The sequence below is a fragment of the Syngnathoides biaculeatus genome, chromosome 6 (genome assembly GCF_019802595.1).
Source record: "Syngnathoides biaculeatus isolate LvHL_M chromosome 6, ASM1980259v1, whole genome shotgun sequence".
In the NCBI taxonomy this organism is placed as follows: Eukaryota; Metazoa; Chordata; class Actinopteri; order Syngnathiformes; family Syngnathidae; genus Syngnathoides; species Syngnathoides biaculeatus.
This window is the reverse complement of record NC_084645.1, coordinates 28,538,508-28,554,610: the sequence shown is the minus strand read 5'-3', so window position 1 is coordinate 28,554,610 and position 16,103 is coordinate 28,538,508. Positions and strand designations below refer to the sequence as shown.

At 42.7% G+C, this 16,103-nt stretch overlaps 1 protein-coding gene across 3 annotated transcripts in view; it reads right to left on the bottom strand.

The window, feature by feature from the left end:
* Positions 1 to 16,103, bottom strand: part of cep290 (centrosomal protein 290) — a 38,664-nt gene that overhangs the window by 11,977 nt on the left and 10,584 nt on the right. For 2 of the 3 annotated variants that reach the window (XM_061821687.1, XM_061821688.1), the window contains 24 exons: positions 14,303 to 14,425; positions 14,083 to 14,206; positions 12,146 to 12,309; positions 11,868 to 12,030; positions 11,697 to 11,797; positions 11,037 to 11,103; positions 10,792 to 10,880; positions 10,637 to 10,712; positions 10,437 to 10,558; positions 10,152 to 10,304; positions 8,411 to 8,566; positions 8,213 to 8,328; positions 8,006 to 8,108; positions 7,466 to 7,696; positions 6,044 to 6,217; positions 5,148 to 5,450; positions 4,813 to 4,964; positions 4,623 to 4,734; positions 2,306 to 2,761; positions 1,673 to 1,837; positions 1,470 to 1,577; positions 975 to 1,109; positions 628 to 882; positions 459 to 566 (listed from right to left, as the gene is read on the bottom strand). In XM_061821687.1, the coding sequence (XP_061677671.1) occupies positions 459 to 566; positions 628 to 882; positions 975 to 1,109; positions 1,470 to 1,577; positions 1,673 to 1,837; positions 2,306 to 2,761; positions 4,623 to 4,734; positions 4,813 to 4,964; positions 5,148 to 5,450; positions 6,044 to 6,217; positions 7,466 to 7,696; positions 8,006 to 8,108; positions 8,213 to 8,328; positions 8,411 to 8,566; positions 10,152 to 10,304; positions 10,437 to 10,558; positions 10,637 to 10,712; positions 10,792 to 10,880; positions 11,037 to 11,103; positions 11,697 to 11,797; positions 11,868 to 12,030; positions 12,146 to 12,309; positions 14,083 to 14,206; positions 14,303 to 14,425 (3,756 nt within the window). Of the gene's footprint in view, positions 1 to 458; positions 567 to 627; positions 883 to 974; positions 1,110 to 1,469; positions 1,578 to 1,672; positions 1,838 to 2,305; positions 2,762 to 4,622; positions 4,735 to 4,812; positions 4,965 to 5,147; positions 5,451 to 6,043; positions 6,218 to 7,465; positions 7,697 to 8,005; positions 8,109 to 8,212; positions 8,329 to 8,410; positions 8,567 to 10,151; positions 10,305 to 10,436; positions 10,559 to 10,636; positions 10,713 to 10,791; positions 10,881 to 11,036; positions 11,104 to 11,696; positions 11,798 to 11,867; positions 12,031 to 12,145; positions 12,310 to 14,082; positions 14,207 to 14,287; positions 14,426 to 16,103 lie in introns of those variants that run through there. The other variant, XM_061821690.1, reaches the window with a different exon arrangement.

Here is a 16,103-nt window from a genome sequence, read left to right as displayed (position 1 = left end):
TTTACTGGCTCTGTTAGTGCTGCGCTAGCATGTTGCTGCTGTTACTGGCGTGTCTTATATTTACCAGGAAGTTTTACTTTAACCGGTCCACTTAGCATAGCGCTAGTGTTAAACTCTTCCTGTGTACTGTCTTTCTTTGTAAATATCTCATGTTTCAATGTGGGTTTCAATGTAGGCACTTGCGGCTTTTACACAGCTGCGGCGTATCTATGTATGTACCAAATGGTATTTCCTTTACAAATGTACTTGGTGAGGGTTGTAACCAGGTGCGCTCTGTAGGCCGAGAATTACGGTAATTATTGTCAAGAAACTATTTTGAAGTGATACATCTCTACTAATACAAGAGATATGTTGGGAATAAGAACTTTATCTTGGGTTGTTCGGTGAAGTTCTTCACACACACACAAAAAAAAAACACAAATAGTGAGGGTTCCTAATGTTCTTAAGTGTCTGAGTACCGCTGCCTGCTGTTTGAGGCGGTCCAGGTTAGTATCGTCGTTGCAATCCAGCTTCTGATAAAGCGACCTCAGTTCTTCATCGTGCCTTTTGATCATCTCCTCTTGATCCTGAGAATAGAAGCAAAGTTAATTTGAAGAAGTGAATCGTAACAAGTTTCTTTTGCCGTACCTTGATGGCTTGAGCCAGCTGGTTCTGGTACTTTGTGAGCACCTCATCTTTCTTGTCGAGTCGCCCTTGGAGATCTTTGATGGTCTTGTGCGCCAGTTTAAGGCCTTCGACGTCTCGCTCGGAAGCGTTCGTCAGCGCTTTCCCGCCGCTGGCGCCGATGGTCGGGAGGCGGAGACGCAGCTCGTTGATGACTTTGTCCCTGGATATCACGTTCTGTTGGGACTTTCTCAGAGCCGCCTCTTTCTCCTTAAGTTTCTACAGTAAATGATGGAAGTGACGCCCATCATTTGTTATGTGATTATGTCATGTTATATGATTATGCGGCATAAAATCGAAGAAAACGATACCTCATCCAGACGTCTGCAGGCAGCCTGTGAGTTTGAGATGGAGTCAACTTGCTCGCTGATTTTTCTCAAGGCAAACTCAAGTTGTTGATCGAGAGGTAGATTTGTGTCCGGGAGGTAGCTGGCAGCATCGTCCTCCTGCAATCGTCAAATCTTAGCTCATTATGGCTGTAAAATCAAATCTCAGATTTTTACCGCAAAAACAGAATTTCTGATTTTAATTATCTCCCCTCACCCCACCACCACTTATAGAAACAGTAACTGACAATGGCATCATTCAAAACAAATTCCTCCCAACCCCCTTTCTGGGATTTCCTTTCTCCTGATAGTGAACAAGCTTGTAATTTTTTTGCACAGATGCATCAACGAACACAGAAATAATAGGCATAAATATACAGACATTGGTTTCTTGACACACATAAATAAATCCGAGTCGATTAAAATCTTTTGATCTATCAGATCAAGCTTTAGATCTAGAATTTTTTTTTCAAAATGAACCTTTCCAGCGGCTCCCGAAAACTCCCTCTGTTGATTCTCGTGCTGGTCCAGGTGACGTTCCAGCTCCAACTCTCGCTGGTCCCATGCAAGTTGGCGCTCTTCTTGAATCTTGTACCCCCGCCAAACATAAAAAAAAAAAATAGAATGGAAAAATTTGGTGCAAAAGTGACTCAAGAGTGACACACTCTGACTCTCGTGCTCACCATATTTTGCTCCACAATCTCCTCGCAGAGCGACTGGATGTTTCTCTCCTGCTCCTCCAGCAAGTTTTTCAGGTACCGGATCTCCTCCTTCTGCACCGCCACCTCCCTGCTTTTCCTCAGCTCCTGCAGGTGGACTTCTTCCATCTTCTTGTGCCACTCGCGTATCTGTTTTGGTGACATCATGTGTTCAGTAGAATCCAAATTGACCTTCCACTAAAACTACACACCTAAAACATGGCCAATCACAGTGCAAAAGAGAACATAGGATCGACATGTAATTCATGGTAAACTGTCTATTTAGATAAAAGATAATTATGGTTAAAAAAATGCATGTATATTATCTGTAAAATAATGTGAGGGTACTTTTTTTTTTTGGCTTTGCTAGAAAATATCGTGATTCATTCTTTAACTAAAATGCAACTGGCATGTGACCAATCCTCTCACCCAAAATCATCTTGGATAGACTCTTCCTGCTACCCATAAGAGGACAAGCGCTATACAAAATGGATGAAAACAGTGTTGCTCCTTCATATTGGTGTTTGACTTTTTTGCTGTGACTTTTGGAATTCGATTTCTTTGTCTTTTTGATAGTCTCACATTGACATATGGGGTAAGTCTGGAAGGTTAACCAACCTTTTGGGCCCCTTTGGCATCCTTGAGCGTGGTGCAGAGTTCCTCCAGGGCTCTGAGCTTAAACTCCAGCTCCCCCGCCCGGCTCTCCACCCTCCTGCGCTCTTCCTCCGCCTCCCTCCTCTCCTGGCATGCCTTTGCCCTCTCCTCCTGGAGTCCAACCATGGTGGACGAGAACTTCTCCTGTTGATTAAGTGGGAGCGCGCCGGCGTACTGCCGGCGCAACGACTGGATGGTCTGCCGCAGGCGCCGGCACCGGTTGCCGCCCTCCTCCCTGGCCAGGAACAGCGCCCGCTCCCCGGCGTCCAGCCGTTGCTCGGCATGCTGCGAGAGCACCTCCAGCTGGCGTACGCGGGCGTCGGAAGTGGCCAGCTTGGCCAAGGCGTCTGACTCACTGAGTTGCAGAGCCAAGATATGCTGATGAAGCTTAGCCACCAGGGCCTTCTCGTCCGATTGAGACTAATGACAAGAAAAGAAAGATTGGATGACAACAAAAGGATTACCGTAATTCCCGGCCTACAGAGTGCACCTGGTTACAAGCCTCACCTAGTGCATTTGTAAATGAAATACTATTTGGTACATACATACGCCGCAGCTGTGTAAAAGCCGCAAGTGCCCATATTGAAACCCACAATGAAACATGAGGTCTTTACAAAGGAAGACAGTACACAGAGAGCTTAACGCTAGTGCCGCTGTGCTAACGCTAGTGCTAGCGCCGAGCTAACGCCACCCTGTTAGGGCAAAAAAAAAACATTCTGCGAAAAATCACTGAGACGTGGCAGTAACACACTTGCGCAGCGCTAACAGGGCCGGACCGGTAAAAGTCACTTCCTCAGCACATATATTCCACCGGTTTCACTCTTACCTTTTCCGCTCGAATGCCCCCTTATGACCGATAGAAAAAATGCACAAATTAGCCACATCACTGCATAAACCGCAGGGTTGAAAGCGTGTGGGGGGGAGTCACGGCTTATAGGCTGTAAAATACGGTAATTGGGTTTGTGTTTGGATTTTTCTAAAAGAAGCCAGCATTAAGTAGGACTCGGGCATTAATTGATTTTAGTTTGGCTTCTGAAGTTCGAAATACTAGATAAGGTAGTTTACAAAAGCAGCCTCGGCGCTGCCCAACTCTGTGATGTTTATTTTTTTTATACCATTATACTGTCGATTTAGCCACTTTGAATCATTTTTAAATTCGTTTGTGTATGACAAAGGAGCCTGGTGGAAAGCAATTTTTTATTCATGCGACTCCTGTACTGATTGGCGTACTGATCACACTAACAACATAGCTGCAAACTGAGGTGTTTAATTATTTCACCAGCTCATTCCGTAATTAGTAAGGGTATACTGCTTTGTCATATGGGCCAGTTAGCGAGACGGCCTCCCTTGAACAGAATACTGTAAATGAAAGCGTCTGGTTTGTTCCTGCTCGCCAGGTGAAGACAGACCCTTTTTGAAATGACTTGTTTTCACGTGACGTCACCCGTTGTGGTGCCTTGGGCAAATAGCTTACGAAATACCACCAAGACCCCAATTTTCGTTAGCTACAACAACCTAAATATAAAAAAATAAGACTGAACTAACCATTTCCGAAGTGTCTTGAGCAGATAAGTGTCCGATCCCACTGCTCCTCCTCTGTTGTGATGTCTTTACAATAGATCACTTTTTTCATTAACCTTTGTCTGTTCACTGAGAATTCGGGATTTATCACTTTAATTTGTGATCATTTTAGGCGTTTTGTAATAACTAACACCTTTGTTCACCCCAGTTGTGTTCGAGCAACCCACGGCTCCGCAAACAGGCATCTTATTCAAAGTTCTTCTACTCAATGTACGAGTATCGAACTCAGGTCAGGGCAATGAAATGGGCGCCGTCAGTTATTTGCCCGAGACAGCGCTACGGGTGACGTCACGTGAAAACAACTCATACCGGCTGCGTTCGTACATGAAATTACAAAAAATCAGTCAAACCCGCTTCTTCACACGCCACTGTGCGCATTTTGTTTTAAAAGCAGGGATTTATCAACGTCTTGGAAACGTTTGACACAAAGTATATGGTGCCAAGCGACAATATTTTGCCAAGGTCTCCTTAATTCACCCATTCAGCTCTACTTGGGGGAAAAAAAGCAAGCTTGTTTGTTTTTGAGAAATAAAACAAATCATTGGGTGGAGTAACATCTTTTGGCATAATGCCATTGCTATTAGGGCAGAATTTTACATTTTACCTTGTATTCAGGTAGTATTTGTAGTTGGGCTGTAGTTGAGCACTATTTGTAATGTGAACTGGTCTTATGCTAACACGATAGCCGTTTATCACATACCTGATAGTCCAGGATTTGTCTTCTCAAAGATTCCACCTCCTTGTCTTTGGACTGTTGTCTGGCCTGGAAAGCTGACGATTGTTTCATGGCGATGTCCGAAATCTCCCGAACTCTGTCAATCGTGAATAAACACCGATATTATGAATCTTGTCATAATAATAATGCCATATAGTACAACATCGTATTGTACTTTGAAAGCTCAGAGCGCAGTTGTGCCTCGACGGCCTCCAGCTGTCCGATCCTTTCCCGGTCCGCGTCGCTGGCTGTTTTGGTGACGCAGTCGGCCAACTCGTCCCTCAGCTCTCGCTCTACGCGCTGCGCCTCAACGTTCATTTTGGTCAGCTGAGGAGGGAAAGAGCCTGAGCTTTAGCATCCCAGAGCATAGCTGGCAAGCACGACAAGTTAACGTAGCTGTGTACATTGTCACTCAGTGCTCTGTATCACAATTGTATCATCGTTCAGATGTCATTCAAAAATATTTCCACTGCAGAATATCTGCAGAACTCGTCCGACTTCCTCCCCTACCTCAGCAAACTTGGCCTCCAGCTCCGCGTTGCGCTCCTCCACCTGCTTGAACGAGCTCCTCAACTGTTCGTACATCGCAGTGGCGTGCTCCGCCCTTTGACGCTCATTCAGCTCCTTCATCTCTAGCGTGGCCATCCGCCGTGCTGCCGACGCGCCCTCGTCGGAGCCTTTCTCCGCGTCGCTCTCACCCGTTTCCGACCTCGCGCTTTCCAACGCGTGCTCCACTGTGTGCAGCTTTTCCTTGGTGATCTCCAGCTCCTTGTTGATGGTGACAATATGTCCTCTTAGAGATGCATTTTCACTCTAAAGACACAAAAGTAGATACATCTTTTTTTTTCCAAAGCACAAATACACTTAGCACTGAATATATTTCAAGATACTAATACGTTAATCAAATGAGCATATTTGAATACATCTACCCAAGGGAGTGGTTCTCGGGTTTTTACACCACGTACGACCTAAAATATTTCCCAATATATTTTTATATCACAGTAAGCCACTAACATTTTTCAGTTTTAACCCTTTCCAAGTTTGCAACAGGTTTAAAAGAATCGAAAACTTTAAGTCCAAGGTATCATTTTCTGAAAGTATCAGATTTTTCTTTCTGCAAAAATTTTATTTGGTCCAGAGAGTTAAAATAAACAGTTATTAATAAAAAACCTGTACTTAAATGATTAAAAAAAAAAAGTATTGGAAAAAAAGTTGAAAAGACAAGCAATTATGAAAGAGTAAATGCCAATGTATTGTAGTTAGAAGTTGAATACAACCGAACTGTACAATCATTGAAATATCTATTAATCGATAAGCCTGTGTACCAAATGTGGTACCACACTGAGATTCTTAGTTCCAAGTGAATATCTGCCCCTTAGAGGCTCCACATAGGTACGTTTGAGCACCTCCAAATGTTCCAAGTTAGTGGTCCTCTTCAAGAGCAGTCCGTCTCTCTGCAACATATCCCTGTATTTGATTGTGAGCTCTGTGTACTGCCTGTTGGCCTTTTCCAGCTCCGATGCCGGCACGCTGTCATCCAAGGCATTCTGTAACGCTGCCGTCCTGTAAGCTGCAGTTTCCTTTTTTCATATAAAAGAGCAAAAAGGGAGAGTGAAAAGAACGACTGGGTTTTCCATGCATATAAGCATCTTCAGCTATAAAGCATCACGAACCGTAACGGACCCACAATGCACTAGTTGAGTACAATTTCATTCAAAGCAAAGGGCTACTAGTTGAGGAAGCTTCAGGTTGAACTACATATCAATTATAGGTTATTCAAACTACAGGTGCAAATGGATAGGCTGAGAGATGAGGTTAGACTGGAATCCTCTTGGACCATGATGTTCGCAGATGATATTGTGATATGTAGCGAAAACAGGGAGCGGGAGGAGGAACTATTAGAAAGATGGAGGCATTCACTGGAAAGGAGAGGAATGAAGATTAGTCGAAGTAAAACAGAATATATGTGTGTGAATGAGAGGGGCGGAGAAGGAAGAGTGAAGCTCCAGGGAGAAGAGATAGTGAGGGGGGATGACTTCAAATACTTGGGGTCAACAATACAGAGTAATGGAGAGTGTGGTAGGGAAGTGAAGAAACGGTTCCAAGCAGGGTGGAACAGCTGGCGGAAGGTGTCTGGTGTTCTATGTGACAGAAGAATCTCTGCTAGGATGAGGTGCAAAATTTATAAAACAGTGGTGAGGCTGGCCATGATGTACGGATTAGAGATGGTCGCACTTAAGAAACAACAGGAAGCAGAACTGGAGGTAGCAAAAATAATGATGTTGAGGTTCTCGTTGGATAGGATTAGAAATGAGCTCATTCAAGGGACAGCCAAAGTTGGATGTTTTGGAGACAAGGTGAGAGAGAGCAGACTTCGATGGTTTGGACATGTCCAGAGGTGAGAGAGAGAGCTGGAAGGCAAAAGAGTGAGAGGAAGACCAAAGAAATGGTTGATGGATGTTGTCAGGGAAGACATGTGGACAGCAGGTGTTAGAGAGGAGGATGCACAAGATAGGCTTAGATGGAATGAGATGACACGCGGTGGCGACCCCTAACGGGACAAGCCGAAAGGAAAAGAAGAAGACTTGCTTTGAGACATGGTGCACTGTAAGGTTGCCACAGCAATGTGACACACGACCTGCTGAATTTTAAGAGGCAAAGGAGGGAAAGTTTCCACAGCGCGGGTGCTCGTCATTACGCCGGGGCTCAGAGGCTGCCTGGCCACTATAGTGTTCCTCTCTGATAATCAGAACAGTCTTATTTCTGCCTCTATTTGACCCTGGAGGAATCCCACTCTTGGACAATATGCTCAGAAACAATTGGCTCACCTTGTATCTGAGCAGGTAGCCTATCTTCTGTGTGACGGCAGTCTGCATTTGCATGTCCGCATCCCTCAGCCGCCCGTTTTCCTTGCGCAGGTGCTGCTCCTGCTCCATCAGGGTGGTGCAGCGTCGAGTCAGCTTCTTTTCATTCACTTTGGACACAGTCAACTTGCGCAGTGCTTCGCTCAGATGCTGTCTGACTTCCCCTGGGTCCTTCTCAAGGGTGTCCAGTAGATCCTACAAGCAAGGAGCGGAAAGTTATATGAAGTACAGTGTTTAATTTGTTTTGAATCCACTGTCACCAAATAGGGTAACAAAGTCTATCAATTTTCCAGGGTAGCAAGGAAATCCTGCTATTCCAAGACAGGGGTGTGATGTAAATACTGATTACGGTCTGCTGTGTCTCAATGCGAACGTGCACACAGTTGGGTTAATAACCCCCTTGGCTGAGTTCTGTGCGAAAGCTAGAAGCAGTTAAATACCAGGTCTTCAGTTATAGATCTAATGCAGCAGTTTTAGTTTTATGCAAACGTTTATTTGACTTACGCTGAATTGCTGAAGTTTAATAGCATCAATTTCTTGTTGCTCCTCAAGTTTGGTTCTAGTGCTCATTAAAGCTTCCTTTTCCTTCTGCCATTGCGACTTCTCACTGCGGAAAAAAATTACACGTTTCCCCAAAATGTCAGCATTCAGCCACCTATAAACGTCCTTCATGTGCACAAGAATCCACTGAGGACGATTGATTCTCCAAACCTGAGGTAGTCATCATAGAGGAGCCCTTGCTGGTGGCTGATCACAGCAAACCTCTCTTTGTATTCCTCCAGTGTTGCAGTCAGTTTGTCCCGTGTGTTCTCTTGATTGTGGAGCTCCTGTTTAACATCAAGAATGAAGAAAAAATGAACTCATGCCTTATTTACGTTTAAACAATGACGCACACAGGGTATCGCAAACCTGAAGCAGGCGAATGGTGTATTCATTCAATGAGTTGAGGACCTCCATGCTGCTGGGCTCCACGCCCTCGGGGAGGCTTAATGGTTGGAAGAGGCTGCCGCTGATGGCGCCCCCCGACTTCCTCAGGCGCTCCAGGTCACCCTCGAGGTGACTCATCTGACGCAAAACAAAAGAACACTGGATAATCGGAAACAGTGGCATTGCATCTAAAGTCAAATACGACTAAAATAGCGTTGCATCTGATCACCCATAACTCATTCAGTAGCGGAAAATTCTGCTGGGGGAGCTCCCAGCAATTTTTCAACACGATATTGGGTGGACACGTCTATCAGAACAGATCACCCAAAAAGGTCTGAGGAAACACGCGCGAAATTGTGCAAAGAGGCCACCATTTTGTTTGAAAGCCGCCCCAGTGGGCAAATTCATTGGCTCATAATTTGAGAAACTGCTAATTGGGCAGTGATTCTCAAAGTGTGCCAAAATTTGCACTATTAGTTTTACAGACTCCCTCTAGTGGTATATAAAATGTTCTCTGATGAAAAGTTAAAAGTGCATGTTGTAATGTCTTAAACTTGTCATCTATTACAGTATATTATTTTTGGGCATTTTGTGAGGACATCTCGGTTGTATTTAACTTTTAAGTACAATACATTGTTCATTGAATATTTTCACACTTTGTCATTTATTTATTTTTAAATGCGCTAATCAAAAGCGGGTATCCTAGAAAAATGGGCGAGCATTACGTCAAAGATTGATGATCATTGTCAAACTCACCATGAAAAACAAAACGGGGGGAAAAAAAACAGTCAAACTGTCAGTTTGACTGATCCAACATGAAATTGGGTGGGCATATCTTTCGGAACAGGAGGGAGGAAAAGGTCTGATGGATCCATCCCTAAAATTAAGCTTGAATCTCCAGGGCTCAAAGTCTGACAAAAAAGATGAAAGAATTGTATGGAAGTAAATAAGTGCCACCAGAATTTGAATTTGAAATGCCACAGAAAACAGGATTTGAATTTCAAATTGAAAGTGAGGACATTTTCAATAGTTGTATTTCAGTGTAACTTTTCAATGGTAACAATTCAACCGGCTACAATTCGCTGTCTAAAATTCACCATCTGTGCCACCAGGCAGGGTTACTTCAGGTCAGAACCAACCAGCCAGCCGATCCAGTTACGTTTTCTTAGTATGTGATGTCACATGACTAAGAAAGCGTAACTCCGATTGGCTGGGTGTTCTGCTGGTGGCATAGACGGTGAATTTCAGACAGCGAATTGTAGCCAGGTGAATTGTTAACATTGAAAAGTTACACTGAAATACAACTATTGAAAATGTTTTAAAATTCAAATCCTGTTTTCTGTGACATTTCAAATTCAAATCCTGGCGGGACTTACTTACTTCCATACAATTGGCCGAAACTAACCCCAATCATAGGCAGGGATCTTAGATATATGGGGGAGAGTAGTACATTAAATAATGATCTTTTTTTTTGCCTATATGCTGACTATAGGGACAAGGTTTGATGGTTAATATTGAGTAATCCCTGTAAGCGTCTGTAAAATGCTATTTGTAGTGTAAATTAATGTTGAAAGACATAATATAGCTTCCTGGAATATGTAATGTTTACAGACTCTCAGATGATTGTTGAATGTATCCGATAGTATTCTGTAACTACACATTCCAGCCCACAAAACCAGAGTTGGGAGCAGCATCCGACCTCTGCCCTGAATATACACAGTACCTTCTCTTTGGCAGCAGCAAGTTGAGTGACGCTGCTGGTGGCTTCCTCGCGAGCAGACTTCAATTCCCGCCGCAGCTCCTCATTCCTGCCTACCAGTTTGTGGATTTGAGACTTTAGATCCGACGTCAACTCCTTGCTCACGACGTCCTCCACCTGTGATTGGATGCAGGAAAATTAAAAAGCTGAGGCATATGAAGTTTGTGTGATGACTCCCACTAGAAAAGAGCAAAGAAGGCTGAAACAGTTGAATGTCAGGATTAAAAATTCATCAGGGAAATTACTTACATCCACCAGACCCCGAATACCAGAGTCAGCATGAGACCGACTGGTCTTCTTGGTCTTCAAAGCCTGAAGGACGTCTTTGAGTGCAGCTTCCACATCTTCTTTCTCCTTAGAGAGTTGCTCCACTTTGAGGGGATGCAGAAAATCACCAAATGGACTGTCCAAAATGGACAATGGGAAAGGATTGGAATGATCCGTCTTACGTTTGAGGTGAAACTGAGTCTTGTGAAGATCAATCTGTCTCTTCTGCATTTTCACTTCTTCTTCCAGTTGCTCATTCTGCAGACAGGATGTTTATAAATGATTTAGAACTCGGATTTAGAGGATAAAACTACAATTTGGTCAATCAGGAGCTGACCTTGGCTTGAAGCGCTTCACCCATACGAGTCTCTGGCCGTCTCATGCTTTGCGTGACATCGCCCTCCGCCAAGATGGATGGTGGCAGCCCTAAAGACATACAACAGCAGATCATGACACAAAGACTACACATAGATCTAAAATATCATGTCATCTCTGCTCTCTGTCTAATATTGTTACATACTGCAGGGTTAACTGCCTGGCATACCACGTATCTTTTGAGTAAACGAAGTAGTGATAAGTCACCTTTCTGCTTGGCCAGGAGACGGACTTGTTTCTTCATCTCCAGTCTTTCCTCTTCGAGGCGTTCAATCTGAACAGGATGTCCAATGCAACAGCAAAAAAAAAAAAAAAAAAAAAAAGCAGAAAAATAGCAGTTTAAAAGTCAAGTGTTATGAAATGCATGATTTTTAGGATGTTATTAATGGAAAAAAATGGCAGCCGGAATGGGCCCATCTGTTTTTTCCCCAGAAACTATGATTTTGACGTATATGGCTTTTTGTAACTCCCGCCATGAAAATCCTCTCGAGGGATCCGCATATCATCTAAATATGGCTTGAAACAATAGGGTAAAATTGCACTGGACACTTCACTCAATTGTGAGACGTTCTCTTCTTCGAAACGAGCTTCCGAGTCTGAAGGGGCGTGTCCCATAGTAGGGGCCACAGCGTGTTTTCAATGGCGAATGTCCGGGGTGACGTCACAGACACGAGATGCAGCCAATATGGCGACCACTTGGATGTTGAATGACACTTCCGCAATGTTGCGGATGGATGACGCTTTCTCTGCTCACATTTATTTTTTCGAAAAAACATTGAAGTGAATATGTGAATTTTTCATTTCAATATCTATTTTAGAATGTTTATAGGGATGACACTTAACCTTTAAACTGTGGATTGTGTTTACCTCTTTAGTGAGGATTTGATTTTCAGCTTTGTACTGGCGTTGTTTTAGGTCTTTGGTTCGCCTGAACTCACTCAGGTCCACTTCTTGTCTGGGTTCATAACCTTTGAAAATAAACAAGAGTGAGATGAGATTTGTTGTTATTGTTGTCAAATGTGATGAAAAACCCATCACCAAGTCTTTCCCGGAAGTCCTCATTTTCCTCTGTGAGCTGGTTGATGGTCATGTATGCTTGGTTGAGCTCCTTGGTGACGGCCTCTAATTCCAAATCTCTCCTTCGCATTTGACTTTTACACTCGTTGATTTCGCTGATTGCCTGTTCTAGGCCATAAGTGCCCTGAAGCACAGACATGTAACGCAAAACCTTTGGCTGAAGCTTTTCGAAGAATTCAGGGAGCAACTGAAGAAAACAAAAAAACCACAACAGCATCAAACATGTTGTCATCCCTTACATGCTCGTAATCCCTCAGGCGCTTGGAGGCCTCAATGAGCTCTTGGTCTTTTTGCTCAGCGTGAGCTTCAGCCCGTTTCAAAGCCTCCTCCGCTTCAGCTGCTCTCATCTCAGCTGCTTCCTGCTTGGATTTGAGTTCCTCCATCTTTCTTTGCTGGACCAGTGCTGAAACCAGACACACCCAAACACGTTACTACAACAACCATTCCCAAAACTCTACCTCTTAGCATAATTTCACAGCCCAATTGTCGTATTTATGCTCCGTTGATTGTCCTTGAGGGCCCAAAAAATAAAGCCACCCATGAATAATGATATAAATGGATGAAATTGTCAAAAAGAGGCATGTGATTTGACAGAATGGAAAAAATAGCCAGGGATCTGGGGGCTGCAAGTTTTATAAATTGTATTATGAATTAAATATATCTAGTACATCTATAAATAAATGCTATTGTTTTCAAAATGTACACAATATGATCGTTCATTATTTAGGCGCATACCTTTACCCCCAAAAATTTCAAGTACAAATTCAACTAAATAAACTACAAAATTGAATCCAGATTTAGGTCATGGCATGCAAGCGTGCTTTCATAGTGTGTATATCGTATCCTTTCAAAAAAGTTTTCATTTCTTGTTTTTGGAAATGATTGAAACGCATAAATTTGACAATTGACGTCATGTTTTGTTATCAGTCAATACAGACATTTTTACAAGTAATTGCTTCTGAACTGTCACCTCATTTTTAACGACCCTGTTTGCAACTGGGGTTGGTTGTTTCGGCGGATCTTGCCTCTTAATACCGGGAGTAGTGGAAGTAAACTAGGGAGGAAGTCCGTAAGGATTTTTGGACTTGGGTTGACATCCGAATATACCAGCTATGGAAAAGTTCGTTTTCCTTGCTTCCAGTTGTTTGACGTGTTTTTGCCGTTTCGCATGAACTTCCAATCCCTTGAAACCTCTTGATCCATACTTAATAGTATCCTGACGCCACGTGCACAATGCTTTACCAGGTCGATCGATTTTCCGAATGAAGTCGCTTAACAGAGTGGCAACTTTCTTCTTTCCAACTGTATCGACGATTTCACGTTCCATCGGAACTTCTTTTTGACATATCTATCAAATTCTTTCACTCGAGAGGTGTCTTTCCTCTTGAGCACTGCCATCGTGTTGACTTGAAAATGGCCCCATGAACAGCCTCGTATACAAAAAGCGTTTTCATTGGTCAGGAGGAAGACATTCGACCAATCAACTGACGCGTACCTAATGTTCCACGTCGCGTTCCAAAAGTCGGACCGGAATATGAACGAGTGTGGATTCTGGCACGGGTTACGGTTGGAATATTGCAGAAATACGGAGAATATTTTTCATTTTTTTTTATCAATGCAATTTAAAAAGACAGAATTCTGCCTTTAAATGGGAAAATCATGTCTGTTAAAAATCTATTGAACAGTTACTGGTGGTGTGAGTTTTATTTAAAATTTTTTTGGGGCCTGATTCTTGTGTGTGTGGCGGGGGTAGGAAGGTCTCTAAAAAGCACAATTTAAATGTCTTAAATTGAACTTTCCCAACACTGCACATCTCCAATGTTCTTTGTTCTCGATCAGTACAAGAGCAATTGTGGCACTTTTGGAGGGTGGGGGCGAGAGGCATTGGAATTATTGTGCTTAGGGAGCACAGAACTTTTGGATTTGGGTTTGTGGGAACGCAAAAACAAAGTGGCAAAACAATTTCAGAACTATGTCCAAAGACATTGTAATTGCGCCACTTGGAAGAAAAACACATGACAATTGTGCCACTTCAGATTTTTATAGACTATTTCAAAGTGTTGTCGCAAACAAAACTGGGGAAACATTGTCTTAGCAGAGTGAGACTTTACATTTAGAAACAAATACACTGTAATCACAGGTATCTTTGTTGTATTAAGAACCTGGAACTTCTTACCTCCACTATCCTTTTTGGGAACCTTCAGACCCTCCATGAGGAGTGTCTGCTTCTCCATTTCACCTGTAAACTGATCCATTTGTTCTTTCAGGATCTTGATCTCAGCATCTCGTTCCTCCAAGGCCTGCGAAGCAGATGTGTGAGAATAAAATCCTTGACTAATATTAAAGACATGTTCAGTAGAGGACATCAGAGTACTTAATACCATCGCAGATCAGACCTGCTGCAAAGCAATAATGTTACTCCTGTCCAAGTCCAACTGCGCCACGCGCAACTTGTGCTGAAGGTCACGGATCATCTGCTGGTACACTGAAATCTCCTCGTCCTTTTCAGAGAGCACTTTCTGCGAATGATCGAGTCATTAACACCCTCAAGGTAGACAAAACATGTAATCTTAGCAGCAAGGACAAAGACACTTGAAAGCACTTGCGCTACTAAACACAAAAATAATCCTGCTTTTTTTTTCACATGAAAAATAATTACATCCATACATTTCTGCCTTGAGGGTGCTTCTTGTGTAATCCTTGGAAAATTATTAAATTCTCCTTCCTTTGTGTTCCCAGGCATGGCTTATTGAAACAATTTTTTGTGGGTTTACTCATGTGTGTCTTACAATTTTATGTTGCTATGTAAGCTGGCTTTGGGGGATACACTCGAACTACTCTGATGAGCTTTGCCCACATGCTTAGACGAAACCTCAAATGGGTTACAATTTTGTGCTGCCTATCAGTCTTCTAATACAGTGCATGCTTCAAACATGGTACCAACGAGACAAAATCTCTAAAGTAGTCATTAACTAGACAAAACAAAATGGTAGGATTTTTGGTTCTTTTCAGACATGGCGTCTTAAGACTTTTCTGTGGGTCTATTCATAATAGGACATGCCTTCCAACTTTTATATTGCTCAGTAAAACTGGCTTTGGGAGATACATTTTCAAAAGATACTGAGGTGTACTACGTAATTTAGGTGAGTCCTCAAAAATCACTGCTAGTCGCTCACATTTAAAAAATGTACGGGTGTGGTCAGTCAAACCCGCAGATATAAAGTTGCTGGTGTGATTAGGAATGGAATCTCAAGACTTTAAAAATAACATACTGAGTTGTTATACCCGAGTATGTAGTTGTTACCTCACACCATAATCATAATTTATTGACACTGCACAGACCTTTTTTAAAGAGGTCAATAGACATTCAATTTCAAAACTAAATATTCATATAATGAAATCATTTTATTTCATCATGATGTATTGTTATCTCACGTAATTTATGGCACTACCTATTGTCAATACATTGACGAAAGCTAGCACTAGATTATCTATATTTCTAAAGCATGCAGAAGGGAAATGTTGTCAAGATAACGCGGTTCCACGGGAGAAAATGACCGTTCACATTTAGATATGCAGACAGACTAGTCTAATATTAGAATTTAGGTCAAGTCAAAGTAAATCACAATCTCATACTTATTATACTGAGATACTGAATCATTACCTGTGTTATATCTCAGAAATGTTTTCAATGTACCTCATGGGGTGCCCAGATCCCCCCGCCCCCCCGCCCCAAGATCTACTTTTTAAGCAGCCAGCCTCTCGCGATCAACCAGCAGGGCGGGGTGGTTTATGCATATTGCCCACACCTGAATCAAGCGACGAAGTGGATGATAATCTAACGTATTTTTTTGGGGGTACGCCATCACACGATCAACCAAAACTGCCTCGCAATCGACACATTGAGCACCTCTGGTGTAACTGAATTTCCTTCGACATGGCTCATGATGTTGATGACTTTCGACGTAAATGCGCTCGCAGTACGTGAAGAAGCTCGGAACAGGTGCTTTTGGCATCACTTCTGTACATGCTCAGTACGGTTACCTTGCATTTCCTTTTTCCGGGTGAATACTGATTGTTTAGGAGCAGGCTTGTTTTGTTAATGAAATTAACACGGAAATTAATGTCAATACTATACAAAATAAGCGACATCTTTCAATATATATTTTTTCTACTCGTAACAAATTTTACACGTGT